The 17,203-nt window shown below is 38.8% G+C and overlaps 2 protein-coding genes and 1 pseudogene across 3 annotated transcripts; 2 read left to right on the forward strand and 1 right to left on the reverse strand.

The window, feature by feature from the left end:
• Positions 1-2,835: 2,835 nt before the first annotated feature.
• On the forward strand, positions 2,836-5,937 carry LOC125472808 (lipoxygenase 6, chloroplastic-like). The gene is made up of 7 exons (XM_048574672.1): positions 2,836-3,499; positions 3,847-4,130; positions 4,233-4,470; positions 4,581-4,916; positions 5,049-5,134; positions 5,225-5,332; positions 5,473-5,937. The coding sequence occupies exons 1-7, from the start codon at positions 3,097-3,099 to the stop codon at positions 5,800-5,802; spliced, it is 1,785 nt and encodes a 594-aa protein (XP_048430629.1). The 5' UTR covers positions 2,836-3,096; the 3' UTR covers positions 5,803-5,937.
• A 1,172-nt stretch (positions 5,938-7,109) lies between these two features.
• On the forward strand, positions 7,110-10,437 carry LOC103949910. 2 transcript variants are annotated; one of them, XM_009361053.3, is made up of 5 exons: positions 7,111-7,755; positions 8,413-8,844; positions 9,036-9,342; positions 9,561-9,720; positions 9,800-10,437. In XM_009361053.3, exons 1-4 carry the CDS (start codon positions 7,306-7,308, stop codon positions 9,701-9,703), a joined length of 1,332 nt encoding a protein of 443 aa, XP_009359328.2. In that variant the 5' UTR covers positions 7,111-7,305; the 3' UTR covers positions 9,704-9,720; positions 9,800-10,437. The 2 variants fall into 2 exon arrangements, with proteins under 2 accessions (XP_048430630.1, XP_009359328.2); XM_048574673.1 differs by having other exon boundaries at positions 7,110-7,755; positions 9,054-9,342; positions 9,561-10,437.
• A 2,673-nt stretch (positions 10,438-13,110) lies between these two features.
• LOC125468027 lies at positions 13,111-16,101 on the reverse strand (annotated as a pseudogene).
• Between the last annotated feature and the right edge of the window lie 1,102 nt (positions 16,102-17,203).

Here is a 17,203-nt window from a genome sequence, read left to right on the forward strand (position 1 = left end):
TAAATATGCACATAGCATTTCGAACTTAGGAGCTCTTGTTAATTTTAAACAACAAAAACCATTGCTTTTAATTAACTTCCTGATCATTTAGCCAAATTTTATAAATTTATACTGTTATGAAAAGAAATTTGTAAAAATTGGAATATAAATAAGCACACGGTGTTTTGAACTTAAAACTTTCTCATTAATTTTAAACAACAAAACCATCATTTCTAGTTAAATTTCTTTGTCACTAACCAAATTTTATAAATATATACTCTTCTAAAAACATATATAAATATATCACTCTAATAATTTTGGTGCCCCCAATTTTTTTGGACCCCGGATGATCGCCCTGCCTGACACACCTCGACCGAAATCAGGACGTGCTACCCATCATGGGATTGCTCTCGTGTGAGTTCCCAGAAACAAAACTGTGAGGACGTGGTCGGGACCCAAAGCAGACAATATCATGCTACGATGGTGGAGCAGGCCCAGAATATGGTGGGTCCTGGACCGGAATGTGACACTGCCCGCACTGAACATGGGCCGGGCCTGCGGGGGAGGTTGACTGCTGTAGGGGTGCTGGTTGATGAAGGAAATATATCATGGTTTTTTTTTTTTAATATTAATTTATAATATTTTTAATTAGTAGAAAATTTTGAACCCTATGTTGTACGTGTTGACTAACAAATTTTTTAACGGTAGATAATACATTGCAACATAATCCAAAGTTCAGATTGTAAATGATAAAAATTAGAAGTTTACTTGGTAGATGCGTACACCAACAAAAATCCAGATAATCTGTCTACAAATTTCCCTAATAATAATGCACGAGCTAGGGTTTGCCATTTTCCACGTGAATTGTTGGCATATTAAATGGTAACAAAATTTGACTACCAAAAAAAGTTAACAAAATTGACCCTCTAGATATCAATTTCTTTTCACTTGTGTTCATTTTAGTTATTGGATTAAATAATTTAATCCAAGAAGAATGATGAACAACACAAACATGATTATACAGAAAAATAAAATGAGTTCAGATTTCATTTCCCTTCCTTCACCTGCTTCTTCTTCGTTTCCTCCCTTTTTAAATTAATTTAAATCTTGTCTCTTTAAAATAAAATATGTAATCGTATAAAAGAAGATTTTGCATCTTCGATCTGTTTCTATACAGTTGAATTATTTACAAGTTGTTGTTTTCTTGGTTTGATTTTTATATAAATAAACATGTGAAAAAGGAGGTATGTGTTTATATATTAATTAATGTGTTAGTTTGTGATTAACAAGGATCACTACAAACAAGTTAGTGGTCGTTTATAAACTAATTAAACTACACATTGTTGTCAGTTAAGTAAGATAATGCTACCAGCATTGGAATATGTATTTATGTAATATGAATCTCCAACACCTTGTTACATGTTCCTACTTTTTTCTTACAACTACCAAACTCAAAAGTTGAAACATGGTTTTTTCATGCGTACTGTGTTCACATAGTTAGCTCTTGGTCTTCTAGTTGGAAACATCATCTTGGTCTCCCAATCGAAAAACGACATCTTGGTCTTTCGGTCGAAAACAACGTCTTGGTCTTCTGGTTGAAAAATGTCGGTTGATGAAGTTGTGTAGGTGCACTATTACGTGGTGGAATTGTAACCTTTTATGAATTTCCCATTTCTTGCTCAGCGGAACTTTGCTTATTTGAGCATCGTACATATAGACCTAGTTAGATCTACAGTACTAAATTGAATAAGTTAATTGTTGACAAAAAAAAAAAAGTGATTTTTGTACATTATTTTTTTTCTTCTGCACTTCTCTATTTGTTTAAATCATTTTGTAACAAGGTCTTAAGAGTGACGTATACGAATTAATCTACACGTACGAGTTAAACTAGCTAATCGTGTCAATAACAACTTTTATAAGTAGGTGCATTTCTACCTAACCTATTTTAACAATACGGCGCTATATAAAGAAAAATTTACATAATAAAATCATAGTATTACACATAAGGTAAATCATTACAGGATGGTCCAGTGGTTGAGTCGAATTTTATTCCACACAACATGTTATGAGATTGATTCTTAGCATCGGTAAATTATATGATGATGATCTAAAGAAGCTGAAATATCTCTGTGAGTCTTTTCAATCCAAAAAATAAAAATAAAAAAATTTTCCATGACTAAGCTATCATCTGATCTATTTCCTCGTAAAAGAACCTAGTAGGTGCTATGAAATTTGTAATAAACAAACTAATTCAAATCGAGCGGAGTGGTTGACAAATGACAATCGAAGTACGTACTGTGTCGCATTTCTCACACTTGATTCTTCCTACTCAGGGCATCTCCTCTGTAACAGTAAAAAAAAAAAAATCACATTAATATTTTCCAACCGAAATATTAAATTTTATGTAGCAATAACATGGATTGGCAGCAAAAGTAATTGCTGTCAAATTTGATAGCAGCTTCAAATATTTTATTTATTTATTAATTATTAAATGTTTAATTAGTTTAATCTTTTTATATATTTAATTTTGAGTTAACCACAATTTTTTTATTTTTTTCTTCTTTTTGATCAAGGAAGGAAAACAAATTACTGATTAAACTTTAAACGTTTTTTATTAAATTTTAATTAGTTTAATAATTTAATAATTTAATTTGATATATCAGTTAAAATATAAAACTTTAAAAAATATCAAAATGCCACAAAACTGTCAAAATTTAAATTTTATATTTAAAATTTGGTATCTGCTGCCACCATTATTTTAGATAATTTTGTCAGCACGTTTTCCAAGCGGACTTATTTGGACGATAGTCAATTTCACTTTCAAACTGCGATAAAAAAAATAATCATATAAATATATGCTTTAACGAGAGTTTGATCGCACAAATTTCTCTGGCTTTCACGTTAACGCTCTACATAAATTCCACTGGCTTTAGTTTACCGATCGCTCGATCACACTCTCTCTCCGATAGCCACTGAATTCTTTAATCCGTCATTAACACAAATACGCCGTCGTGTCACTCCGTTTCCGTATAATCATCAGTTCATCAGCTCATCAGTCATCAGCATCTCAGTTTTCTTCTCACTGTAAAGCATTGCACTTTAATCTCAGACGGCGATATGTATGCGGTGAAACAACCTGCCATTGATGCTCTTAAGTCAACCGCGGCCGTTGACCGCCGGGTGAACGGGTCCGGGAACTACATCAGGGTCGGGAAGGCCCGGGTGCCCAGTTCCGGGACACGGGTCTATAGGCACGGATCAGTGAGAGCCGTGATCAGCGGCGGAGATAAGGCGTCCGTAGAGGCTGCGACGCCATTGCAGAGCAAAGGCGTTAATGGGTTGTCTTCTTCTTCTTCTTCTTCTTCTGTAGGTGGAGAGATCCAGGTGAAAGCGGTGGTGACGATCAGGAAGAAGATGAAGGAGAAGATCATAGAGAAGATTGAGGATCAGTGGGAGTTCTTTGTCAATGGGATTGGACAGGGGATTCGGATTCAGCTCATCAGTGAGCAAGTTGATCCTGGTAATTACTTTAAGTATTTTCTTAATCATTACTTTTTAAAGATTTGGTGTTGCTTAAATTTAATTCGCTTTAATTATTTACTATTCTCTTAATTACTACTAATTAAATATTCTAACTTTTTTGCTTCCTTTTAAATCATTTTATATGTTCTTTAATGGGTAGGGAATAATCATTATGTGTGTTCTTTGTATGATTTAATTTGTCCATTTTCTGTTTATTTTTACATTTTTAGCGCCAAAAAGTGTGTTTTATTTGCTCTGTAAATTCCGTTTCGTACTTGTTCTGTTTTGGCATTGTGTTTCCTAATTTGGAGCAGTTTGATTAACCTTTGTTATTTGTTTTTACAGTTACAAATGCAGGAAAGAGTGTCCAATCCGCCGTGAGAGGGTGGCTGCCAAAGCGGGTGCCTTTGGAGTATGCAAACATTGTTGAATATGCTGCTGACTTCAAAGTCCCATCCGACTTTGGCTGTCCTGGGGCAATTATGGTTTCCAATCTGCAGGGCAAAGAGTTCTACTTGTTAGAGATTGTCATTCATGGTTTCGACGGAGGCCCCATTTTCTTCCCTGCAAACACTTGGATCCATTCACGCAAAGATAATCCGGAAAGTAGAATTATCTTCAAAAATCAAGTACGAATCGTTGCTTTTGTATCTCAGATTTTTACGGAAGTAAATATTGCATGAATAATCTTGCAAGAGATATGCTTTACATTATCTTGTTGTTGTAAACAGGCATGTCTTCCTGCACAAACACCGCCGGGCCTTAAAGATCTTCGACATGAAGACTTACTCAGCATTCGGGGTAATGGGAAAGGCACGCGAAAGGAACATGATAGAATCTATGATTATGAAATTTACAATGAATTGGGAAATCCTGATAAGAGTGAAGATCTGGCTAGGCCGGTCCTTGGTGGCGAGGAGAGGCCTTATCCTAGGCGCTGTAGGACTGGCCGTCCTCCAACGAAGACAGGTGTGTATATGTTCTTTCTCTATATTGGTTAGTGTAAGTACAATTTTCCATATTGCATTCATTTTGGAGCATTGACATCTTACTGTGCTGATTTGATGGCATTCGAACAGATTCTCTTACCGAAAGTAGAATCGAAAAGCCTCATCCAGTTTATGTGCCTCGGGATGAGACTTTCGAGGAAATTAAGCAGAATGCTTTCTCCACTGGAAGATTGAAGGCTTTGCTTCACAATCTCATACCATCTCTTGCTGTTACATTGTCAAGTACAGACAATCCTTTCGAGTGCTTCTCTGATATAGATGACCTATATGTTGATGGTGTCCTCATGAAATGGAAAGAGGAGGAGAAGAAAGAAGGCAAGAAACTGTTTCTGGGCAGCATGGTGAAAGAGGTTTTTTCCGCTGGAGAAAGGTGGTTGAAATACGAAATCCCCGCTGTTATTAAAAGTAAGTGCACATTTTCTCCTTCTATCCTTAATCTTTTCCCTTGTTTTGTAAGATTGGAAGCTCCAAAATGCATCAGTTTAATTCCGTCTTGAATCTCACTTCTTTCTCCTGTTGTTTAATTTGTGTGGCTAGTGGATAGATTCTCGTGGTTGCGCGATAATGAATTTGCACGCCAAACTTTAGCTGGGGTCAATCCAGTCAACATTGAGATTTTGAAGGTAACTTACAAACAAATCCTTTGTAATCTACTCTCTACTTTTAAATCAAATGCCCTTTTGAGAGTCCTGAAGTTGGGTTCTATTTCACAGGAATTTCCGATTCTCAGCAAGCTAGATCCTGCTGTTTACGGTCCTCCCAAATCTGCTATCACAAAGGAATTGTTAGAGCAAGAAATCAATGGGATGAGTGTAGATAAGGTAATAATGTCTGAATTCCTGTTTTCTGATATATCATCTTTAGTATGAACCAACCGGAAGTGTAGAATTTTGTAACATAGAGAAATGCAAACATGCTTTTACGCAAAGGCATATCTAACAGTAACATTTTATCGTGCCAGGCGATTGAGGAGAAGAGACTGTTTATACTTGATCACCATGACACATATATGCCATTTATCGAGAGGATGAACGCCTTGCCTGGGAGAAAAGCCTATGCCTCTAGGACGGTGTTCTTCTATACCCCTACTGGTATTATGAGGCCTATAGCTATTGAGCTTTCACTTCCACCAACGGCTTCATCCCCGCAATATAAACGTGTTTATACTCACGGGCATCATGCTACTACACATTGGATTTGGAAGCTAGCCAAAGCTCATGTTTGCTCAAATGATGCTGGCATTCATCAACTAGTCAATCACTGGCAACTAGACTTCAAGCCACCAAGATAATGGCCGTACAAGATACGCTCTCAACTCACTCCCCCGATGAAGAGTACTTGGGTCAGGTGAACCCGCTGGAATCCCATTGGATCAACGATGATGAAGTTATGAAGTTGTTCAATAGATTCTCTGACAGACTCAAGGAGATAGACCAGACAATTAACCTACGAAACAAAGATAGCCATCTTAAAAACAGAAGCGGAGCTGGCATTCCACCATACGAATTGCTGCTTACCACCTCAGGCCCTGGAGTAACTGGCCGCGGAATCCCCAATAGCATTTCTATTTGATAGCTTTGCTCGGATCAATGTTTTGGTATGTTCCTTTTGTTTCACTCTGTCGGAAGCTTGTACGCTCAAGCGATTAGCTTCTTAATCAATAAACAATGTGCAGTTTTAGCTTGTTTATAAAACTAGTGACAGATCTGTGATCATTGTAGGACTGTTTGTGTTTAAATCGCAAATACTTTAGAATGATGAACAATCTTTGCTTGGTGCTCAAGTATTGTATTTACTTTCGGTGGCAAATCTAACCTAACTTTAGAAGAAAGAAACTGGAAATTATAACTCGGATACTGTAAGTTTGATCAATACCTTCCTCAACACTTAACATTGAGCATTCTTTGGTAATCCATAGATGAATGTTACGCTTTGTGTTTTCTTATACCGCACAACCTACAAGTGATGTAAGCGAAACAGAGATCGTGTTTAACCAAGGAAGAAATAACTTGAAGTTGAATATAACTTTCCATATCAACTGACTTAATTAATGCGTGCAATGTTACACTAACTCCAAACGAATGCCACTTTCAGAGTTAACCTCGACAATCTTCGCCTCAACATTTGACATCAGCTTTCTAGTAGTTAGGTCTTCCTGGCTCACCACACTAAATAATAGAGGCGTTGTCTCTGTCATCCATACACAACCCCTAGAAAATAATCCAAAAAATAGTTTAAAAAGTCAGTTTCAACTCGAGTAATAATTCAAGAAAAAATAATCCAAAAAATAGTTTAAAAAATCAGTTTCAACTCAAGTAATAATTCAAGACGTCAAATCACCGTTTACTCCCGGATTACTCTCCCTCCTAAAATATATTGATTGGATCCCACAATTAGTAGAGAGAGAAACGGAAGGGAAGAAGAAGAAGAATGAATGCCTCTTGAGTTTAATAGAGGGGCATAACAGGAATTATAAGAGAGTGCATTGGACTCGCTTCTGAGCGAGTATGCCTAGCAATTCTCTTTAACAAAAGGTTACTCCCGGCTTTCTGATCGATGCGCACACTGCCTCAACTAACAAAAAATTGACCAAATAAGACCAAAAAGTGACTTAAGATTGAATCAAGGGTTTGATCGGATTCTCATTGATTAAGCTCCTAACCAAAAAATCTACTTACTTTCCTACTTTTGCCACCAAAATCTCAACTGGGTAATCACCATTTTCACTCCAAACCCATCAGAATCCCAGCTTTAACCTCCCTAATTAAGCTCCTAAGTAGACTCCTACTCCTCCATGGCGGACCCTCTAAAAGGAGAGGATCCGCCTTCCCAACTCACCCTTCTTCTCGATTCAAATCACAACAACCGTCACCAAGCACCAGAAGGAGAATGCAAAGATACCCAATTGGACCAGACCCTCCAACGGCTAGAAACGTTTCTCACTCTATTGGGCTTCAGTCAATCTTCTTGGTTGAGGCTTGCGCTGTCCTGGACTGCTCTGGTTCTTCTCGGTGTTGTTCTCCCGGTGGTGGTGCTAGAGATATTCAACTGTTCGGACTGCGACAAGTATCAGGTTAAATGGTTCGAGCTCACTATCGTGGCATCGCAGGCGGTTCTGGCGGCGGTCTCTTTGCTCTGCATCTCTCACTGTCTTCGCAAGTATGGCATTCGGAGGTTCCTCTTTGTTGATCGCTATAGTGGCCGTATCGTTCGGTTTCGAAACGATTACATCAAGCAGATTAAGGTATGATATGAAATGGTTTACTTGATAATTGTGTTGTGAACATGTTGTGTGTGCTTTGTATATCAACCGTGAATTCTTCTGTGCTCCAGTGTATGACATGCATCGAATGAATGAATTTTGGGATGTGCGGCCGAAGACCTAATAGCCATCGATGTCGGTGCATACTAGCATACTAGAACTTCCCTGTATAAACTTCAAGTTTTATGATATGAGCATAGTTGTCAGAAATGAGATAATCCAAATTTATGTTTGAACGTGAAGTTAAGGTGTCCTCTTTGGTCTGACTTCAAATTCGTTAGACCTTGTGTACAAATCTGTCATGCGTCTACTAACCCTACGGGTTAGATGGTATGCACATAATGTGCTTACCAGAATTCAGGATATTTTAGTTTCTAATTTGAGAGCTGCAGGTGAAAACATAATCGAAATCTTCCATCTTCGCTTTCTGTCAGTTTTGTATTTGTTTACCAATGCTGATTAGGCATAGCACACACTAACTGCAGCCTGCAAATATTGGAATAACGAACCAAATTTAGAGTACTTGTTGCCAGTATTAACTATGTCATTTCTTTATTTTAACTTTTATAGACATTTTTTGCCAGAGGCTTCCAGTGGTTAATGTGCTAAGAATTTTCCTTGGGTATCGTATCTTTGCAGGATTCTTTACGTCTGCTGATTTGGTGGGCACTGCCATGTTTTCTTTTGAAAACTCTGCGAGAGGTCATCCGCATGATATATGTCCGTCACGAGTCATGGTGGCTGTCATTTGCTGTATTAGTAGCTTTGGTTCTATCATGGGCTTATGTGAGTACAATCACTCTAACAGCTAGCATTTTGTTTCACTTGGTCTGCAACTTGCAAGTTATCCACTTTGATGATTATGGAAGGCTCTTTGAAAGGGATTCTAATGTGTTGCTATTTATGGAGGAGCATATTCGCCTGCGGTATCATCTCCATAAAATAAGCCATAGGTTCCGGATCTTCCTTCTTGTGCAGTTTATAATCGTCACCACAAGCCAGTTTGTGACTCTACTCGAGCTCACAATATACAGTGGAAAAATCACTGTCATAAACAGTGGCGATTTTGCAGTAAGTTCAATACTTTCCATGTATCTACTTCTCGGTTGATTAACTTCTCACTCTTACAGGCTTAGATTTAAAACCATATTGGATTCCCCCTTTTAAGACTGGACCTCTCTGAAAACTCTCTAATCATCATTGACTGCAGACTAAAATTCAGTGCATTAAATTTCCTTCCTCTTTTTACTTCAAATATTCAGGTCTCCACAATTGTTCAGGTTGTCGGCATTACTATTTCCCTGCACGCAGCTACTAAAATTTCTGGTAGAGCCCAAGGTATAACGACAGTTGCCAGTAGATGGCATGCGTTAATGACATGCAGTTCTAACAATTCATCTCACCACAGAAGTTCAGACAGTTTGATGAACTTTGAGGCCGCCAACAGATTGAGTTCACTGCATATAAGTTACTCTGAGAGTGATTTTGAGTCAGCAGATTATGTTCACGTGCCTACAAATTCTCAGCTGGCTTCACATATGGCTTCATATCACAAGAGACAAGCTTTTGGTATGCATCAGCTTATGCTGTTTCAGTTGTTCCCGTTCATTTCAAACCTTAAATTTCGAGCATTCTGTTTACCATTTTTGTGTTTGAAAAGAAGGCGCTTCGATCATCTTGTATTACTTGCTGCATGGTATATATGGCTTTCGTTTTATTCATTTCCCGTAGTTCAGCCTTACTGATTATTTATTGTGGCTCATGCTCTATCCCTTTCTGCAATGCAGTGTTATACTTGCAAACCAATCACGGGGGCATAACGATTTTCGGATGGATGGTCGATAGAGACCTCCTCACCACGATCTTTTTCATCGAACTGTCTCTGATTACCTTTGTTCTTGGACAGACAATAGCTTTTTCGTCCACTTGATCCGTTCATCTGTCCTGGTTTGCACCTTCATCTCTTCCATTATTTACCCATGAAATCCTTAGAAAGCTGTTTGCGTAACGATGTGGTTCTGTGAAGTGTACAAGGGTATGTGGAGGGGGAATAACTGAGGCTTCTTTTAGTCCGGGAAAGTACGCCATGGAGGTCAGCTCTGCAGCCTACAAGGAGTATGTGGAGGTTTGACATGGAGTCATTACCACCTGACCTTGCGGCTTGAAGCTTGTAAATGAGCCTTAAGACGACTTGCCGTGAGGCCGTCGAGGGAGGCAGTCATGTCCTCGTCGTTCTTGGTCATCTTCGCCAGAGCCCTGCTGGCGTCCTTGCCGGGAACATTGCGAACGGCCCGCCGGACCGTAAACGACTTGCCGTCCGAGACGTCGAAGACGCGGCCTTTGAGCGCCATTGTATATCGTGTTCGATGGGTCAGTGCCGTTGTACTGGATCAGCTGCTGCGCTGTGAACACCATCGCCGTGTTGGCGAGGGCGAAGATGGTAAATATGAAGACTTTGGAGGTTGTTGGGTATCGGAGTAGATGAATGCTCCAATTGTCGATGGTCTGATTTTTAAGTTCTTCGCCCACCAAAAATTAAATTGCAGATTTTTTTAGCGACGTTTTGAATTAAACGCCACGTTTTGAATTAAACGTCTCGTTTTGAAGTGTCGTAAACTAAACATTTATTCTTTTTGTAAATTTAATTAAACATTTTCTCTACAATTTGGGTACTTTAATTTTATTTCATTAGAAGTCTGTTTATGTTAGCATTCCCTTTTTTCCTCTTATTTTTATGCATCTCTTATTTTAATAATTTGAGTTTTTTTTATTAAAATATTTATTTTAGTAAATTAAATAGAATGTAACAAAACTCGTTGTTAGGTATGTTTGATTATAATGGTACATTTAATTACTTGGTACATTTGAATTTTTTGTCCATTTGGCTTCTTGGTACATTTGAATTTTTGATACATTTAGTTTTTTTGTACATTTGAATTTTTGGTACGTTTGTTTTCAAAACATAAGTTTATTACTTTTTGTTCTAATAATAAGGAATTGCTTTAATTAATTATTATTATTTTTATAGAAAGAGTTGATAACAATGTGAAAGTTTAAATTACTTTAATTAATTATTTTTTCTTTCCGGAAAGAGTCATTAATCAACGCATAATAACCTTTTTGTTAATTCAAAATTATATGATTTATCGTTATTATTTAGCATTATCTCCAATAATAAGGAATTATCTCCGATCAACTAAAAGTTGTTCCAGAGACTTATCTACCAAAAAACAAGACTATCTAGAGCATTGTCTATGAATCAAACATATTTTTAAACGTTCCAAAAAGATGAATATTCATTTTAATATAGTTTATCATTGGGTACGTTTTAATTCAGGGTTGGTACATTTGTGTTTGACGTTGGCACGTTTTCATTTAATGTTGGTATGTTTCCATTTGGCGTGGGTGTACATTTAGATTTGAAAAGTTTAAATTTTTAAACTTAAATATAATTGAAATTATTTAAAATATATAGCAAATATTTAAATGTAAATTAATTTCAATTAATCTGAAGTTGTTCAAGTCTGAGTATCTTAATCAAATGTTTCAAAAACTTAATCAAAAATTCAAAAAGCATAAATGTTTAGTCTACAAAAGTCTAAAATGAGACATCTAATTCTAATTTTCTCATTTTTTTATTAGTGAAAAAAATTAACGGTGGATATGACAGTGATTTGGATGGGTACTGGATAGGCAAGTTGGAATTTCCCCTTCTGTAAATTAATACATAAGAATATTATTAATATTTATGATATTTTTAGCCGGTTTGCCCGGTCTGACCCGGTTCAGCCTGTCCAACGGTCGGTTCATTCGGTCCGACCCTTTTTCCCAGTTTGACCGTTCGCCCGGTTCGGACGGTTCAAATAATTTGTTTTTGAATAAAATCATATTTCAGAACCACAGAAGTCGAACAGCAATCCTCAACCCCCTCCCTCTCTCTCAAATCAAGATAATCTCTGTCTCTCAAACCGCTTCGAAACCCTAATCCAACTCTCGTGCTTTGTTGACAAGAATGGCAGCAAAGTTGGTTCTCTGCATCTTGTTGTCTTTTGAATCTTTTGTATAACATTACTCCTATCCCGTCCAATAAAATTTTAACTCAAGCAAAATAGCACGAATCCATAAAACACTTGCAATGTTTAATATTTACACTCCCAACTCTTCAATCCTGAGTTGATCGGCCATGGACCGTTGACGGTTCGTTTTTTTTAATGGAATCGGCTTCGACCCTCTTAGGGTATTTCGTCTCGCTGATTCTGAATGCACTCTACTTCTCCAAATTTAATTGTTTCCATAGGACCATAGAGTTTTTGCTAATGGGTTATTTTATATGTTTAGATGCTAGCAGTTCCAGAAGCTCTAGAGGACAGCCAGCTGGAGGATTAGGGCTTCATTGACAACCACTGAGTGGACTTTTATTTCAGAAATGATTTCTTTATCAAATATTAAGCATGCCTAGATAAATATAAATTTCAGTTACTTTTTATGAGTTACACGGACTTTGTGATTTCCTACCAGGCCTTATAATTTATCATGATTACGATTTTATGAATGTTGATTTTCCCTAGTCTTACTTATCGTATTTTAATTTTTAAGCGTACACTTACATAGTTTCAGAGTATTGTACTAGTTCACAGTCGTAGAACACAGCTTGCACGTGTATGAGTTATATTCCAGTATTTCAACTTTTCCGAGTGCTAGTGTTTGATTACACTAGTATTTGGACAAGCTACGGCTAGTGTATGATTACACTAGCTAGACTAATACTAGTGTATGATTACCTTTCAACTTACACGTGTATTGGGGTACATATTTGTACTCTCAACTTGTCATCATCTCGAGGTTAATTAGTAATGACATGCATATATTTTCAATTTACACTAGCAATGACAAGCGTATAATTATGTCTTCAACTCTTCGATTCTTCGAGTCATGGGAATCCCATATAGATTATGACCTGAATCCAATCGATTCTTTTTTTTAATCTTACACTAAAAGTAACTAGTGTATGATCTTGTATGCTATACTACCGATAAGTAAAGCTCAGTATAACGTATATGCTTTTCAGTTTTCTTGGGATGCTTAGTTTTCAGAAAGGGTCACCATGCCAAGCAAAACGAGCCGTGGCCTGAACGTAATACAAAAGAAGCCTAATCTGGTATACTTAAAAACAGAAGCGGAGGTGGCATTCCGCCATATGAATTGCTGCTTCCCTCATCAGGCCCTGGGGGTAACTGGCTGCGGAATCTGCAGGCTGGTGTCGATGTTGTGAAAAGCTCGTACGCGCAAGCATATTAGCATTTTAATCAGTATACAACATTTGTGCAATCAAATGAGTAGTGTGAATAAAGCTGCAGTCCTTTTCATACTTTGAAGTAATGAACCATCTTTGCTTGGAGGCGAAGCAATTGATCGTACTTACATTCGAGAGCTTAAAATATAAACACGCACCAGAAGAAAGAAACTGGAATTCATAACTTGGATAATGCAAGCTTGATTAGTTCCTTCCTCAACACTTTTCCCTGCACATTCTTTGGTATTGCATTGATGAATGCTACGCGTCGTATCTTCTTATATGGCGCAACCTGTAATTGATGATGCAGTACCGTACATTAACATTGGTAAAACCGTAAAAGCATCGTTTTAATGGTAGTTTGATCATGATAATAGTCTGAGGATTACCTGTTTTGCAATAAAATCCTTGATCTGTGATTCATCAATGGCGCTTCCGTGGTTCCTCACGACGAAGGCCATGGGTACTTGACCTGCTTCCTCATCTGGGTACCTGTCCATCATTTTCCATTCACCCAAACACAAACTCCATGAGCTTTTTACACGCAAAGCTCGAACTCAAATCACACTCAAAACAATTGAGTAAGTTACATACGGAATCACAGCTGCATCAACAATGTCTGGATGGGAGTGAAGCAGATCCTCCAACTCCGCCGGGGCAACCTAATGCAAAAATACGCACTCCCATTGAAGCGAAGAAGAAAACGAGTGTTTGGTTAAAGGGTGAATTTGGAAGGTGCAGAGGTGGCAAACCTGGTAGCCTTTGTACTTGATCAATTCCTTGATTCGATCGACGAAATATAGAAAACCTTCATTGTCTATGTAGCAAATGTCTCCAGTTTTTAACCATCCTTCCGAGTCCAAAGTTGTGGCAGTTGCATCTTCATCACCAACGTAACCTACACTAATTGAAGTAATCACCACCACCCATCAAAAGTATTCTACTGTCGATTTTCGGTTGCATTGGTAATTCATTGTCAATTTCTCCCCTAAAATTGTACTCCACTGTCGATTTTTCATTTCAATATTGTAGTTCGAAAGTATTTTTTGAGCAGAACGTCCGTTCTTGTTGTTAAATGTAGATTTTCTAATGCTATTTTAAAACCCCGTAATAAATACTATGTGAACGTCAACATTACCTTTCATAACGTATGGTCCTCTAACCCAAACTTCCCCATGCATCAAAGGAGGCAGGGCAGTGCCAGTCTCAGGTTCCACAATCTTGACCTCAATATCTGACGTAAGCCTTCCATTAGCTCCTTCCACTCGGGTTTCTTCCGGGCCCACCGGGCCACATACTCGGCCCGTCATCTCCGTCATCCCATATCCCTGCACAGCCCACCACACGGCCCAAAGTTGGACAAAACGACAACACATAATTTTTGTTGGACAAAAACGACAACACATTAAACGTCGTTAAACCCATCTGAAAATTACACTTCATTGCACCAACCTGTGGGACTTGTACGTGGGGCAGCCACTTCCTCAGCTTCTCGATCACACTCTTCGCCAGCGGAGCGCCGCCGCAGCCGATCACTTGCAGGGAGCTCAAATCGTAGCTGCCCATCACGTTTATGTCCCCGTGCTTCAACAAGGCCACGACCACAGGCGGGGCACAGGCCACGTCGGTGATTCGGAACCGCTCGATGGATCTCATCATCACCTTCAAATCGAACCTTCCCATGAACGCCAGCGTGTCCCCCGTCAACAAAACTATGAAGCAGTACGCGAACCCGTACGAGTGGAAAAACGGCACCGTACAGAGACACACAGCGTGTGGAGCGGACGCGTTTCGAACGGCGTGGATGCCCGCCATCATCCATATCCAGTGCCGGTGAGTAAACTCCACGCCTTTGACCCTCCCGGTGGTCCCCGATGAGTAGAGAATCGTAGCGGTGTCCGATTGGCTCACTTCAATTCGAAGCGATTCGGCCGAACTTGGCAGGTCATCATCATGGACTCGAACTCGGCCGAGTCGAGGAGGATGGTCCCAAGGCGGAGGGAGTTAGGAATTTTGTGAGCGGTGGCAGTGGTGGCGAATGCGACGGTGGGTCTGCATATGCTGATTTGGTGGGAGATTTCGGGATTGGAGCTGGCGGGGTTGGAAGGGGAGACGATAACGCCGAGGGAGAGGAGAGAGAGGTGGAGGATGGGGAGGTGGAGGGAGTTGGGAGAGAGAACGAAGGCGCATTGGCCGTGGGAGAGGCCGAGCTGGGATTGAAGCGAGGCGGCAAGGGTTCGGACTCGAAAAATGAACTCGGGGTAGAAAATATGGTGGCCGGTGGCGGCGTCGAGGAGGGCGGGAGTGGAAGGCAGGGGAGGGGAGTGGTGGAGGCGGGAGAGGAGGTAGTGGGTGAGGGAAAGAGGCGTGGTTTGAGGAGGGGGTTGGGATCTGGGTCTCAGGCTGTGGAAGGTCTTGGTCTTTGAGCAAAACCCACTCTTTGGATCAATACTGCTGCCCTTCTCTTGAGTCGCCATTATTGTTTCAGTTGTTTGAGGTTGAGGAGGTTTCAGGATTTGAATTGGATATGGAGGTATTAAAATAGATGTTTGGAAAAATAACCACAATTTAAAACCACTTAAATTATTAAATTTATTATAATTACAACTAAAATTCGATTTAAAAATACTAATATACCTTTAATAACTAAAAATATAAAACAATTGAAATTTTCCCTCGTTCGATTAAACCCGGTGGCCAAAATGACGTCGGGGCAAAAGTAAAGCCTTTTTTCGAGGGATTGTCACTGTGAAAACTTGTCTGTGGTGTATGATTTTTCAATATGTTATTCTTATCAGCCAAAAGATCATCAGTGCCACCAACCCAGCAGAACCTGCCCCTAGAACCATTCGTGGTGACCATGCAATTGAGATTGGCAGGAACATCATTCATGGAACTGACTCAGGTGAGAGTGCAAGGAGGAGATTGCACTGTGGTTCCCCGATGGTCCTGCTAACTGGCAGTGCAGCGTTCAGTACTGGATCTATCGATGAGAAAAGCACGTCCGACTAGTCCACCGGCTGCTGTCCATCGTCATATTTACTTTCCAGATTAGTCTTTTAATGAACTTGTTAGGTTTTGACTTTTTATTTTGAGTGTGACAAATACCTATTTTCTCAGAACCGTAGGCTTGCTACGCAGTGCTGGGCTTGCTTTGAAAAGGATATGGTGGGTAGGGCCGAGGGCTCTGTAGCATGACAAAAGGGCAGTGAAAGTGGTTTCCCCAACCAAAAAAACAAAAAAAAGAAAAAGGAAGTGAAAGTGAGAGAGAGTAATTAGTGTTTTAATTGAACCCGAATTCTTTTTGGATTCTCATTGTTAAGATCATGGAAATTTAATAATCGTATCTGTTCGTTGCATATCGTACGATCGAAAATCATTTTATATTTTTTTTATTTAAAATTAAATACAAACAATACCTGATGAAACTAACAATATGATATATGTTCGAAATCTTCTCAAAGAAATCCAGAGAGGATCTGTTGGTTTTAATTCGAAGGTATTTTGAAATTGGACAAGGATTGTCTGCCCTTCCACTTCCGGTGCTTTCTTGTTTTGTGTGATCACGGTTAAACCATGTTAACATTTTATATTATTTTTTTATAGAGATAACAAGATAAAAATAAATAATAATATAAAATATTAACATAGTTTAATCATGACTATACAAACAAGAGAGCACGGGCAATGAAAGGGCAAACAATCCTTGTCACTTGGGCATTTGGTTTAACTTTATTCGGAATTGTATGAAGTATAGTGGGCTAAAATACAAAAAGTAGTGCTTTATTGCGTTTGTGATTTGTCCATTAAGGTCACGTGTAAGTTTCCACTGATAGTAGCTAAAATGTCACTTTCACTAAATATATTTAAACTCTGCGTGTGGGTCCGGTGTGATGTTCTTGTCCTCAGTATACACGTGTTATATAAACGATATTAAAAATTAGAAAAGAGCGAGAGAGTTTGGATTAGGTTTCTCCTGAACTAAGGATGAGAATCCTCTTGACCAAACTCATCGGACCGTTAAAATTTTATCCAATAGTTACAATTATTATGACTTTTAGAGAAATCCTCTGTTCGTAGTCGTTGAATAAAATTTCAATAGCCCGATAAGCTTGGTCAAGAGGATCCTCACCCTTA

Source organism: the organism of the source record quoted next, unplaced genomic scaffold, assembly GCF_019419815.1.
Source record: "Pyrus x bretschneideri cultivar Hongxiangsu unplaced genomic scaffold, Pyrus_bretschneideri_v1 Contig74, whole genome shotgun sequence".
Lineage (NCBI taxonomy): Eukaryota > Viridiplantae > Streptophyta > Magnoliopsida > Rosales > Rosaceae > Pyrus > Pyrus x bretschneideri.

Excerpts from the sequence above, each read along its gene's own strand:
- LOC125472808 (XM_048574672.1), top strand. The coding sequence starts at position 3,097 with ATGTATGCGGTGAAACAACCTGCCATTGATGCTCTTAAGTCAACCGCG. Across the intron at positions 4,917-5,048 it reads AATCCCCGCTGTTATTAAAA|TGGATAGATTCTCGTGGTTG; the intron begins GTAAGTGCACAT and ends TTGTGTGGCTAG. Across the intron at positions 5,135-5,224 it reads TCAACATTGAGATTTTGAAG|GAATTTCCGATTCTCAGCAA; the intron begins GTAACTTACAAA and ends TCTATTTCACAG.
- LOC103949910 (XM_009361053.3), top strand. The coding sequence starts at position 7,306 with ATGGCGGACCCTCTAAAAGGAGAGGATCCGCCTTCCCAACTCACCCTT. Across the intron at positions 8,845-9,035 it reads TAAACAGTGGCGATTTTGCA|GTCTCCACAATTGTTCAGGT; the intron begins GTAAGTTCAATA and ends TCAAATATTCAG. Across the intron at positions 9,343-9,560 it reads TCACAAGAGACAAGCTTTTG|TGTTATACTTGCAAACCAAT; the intron begins GTATGCATCAGC and ends TCTGCAATGCAG.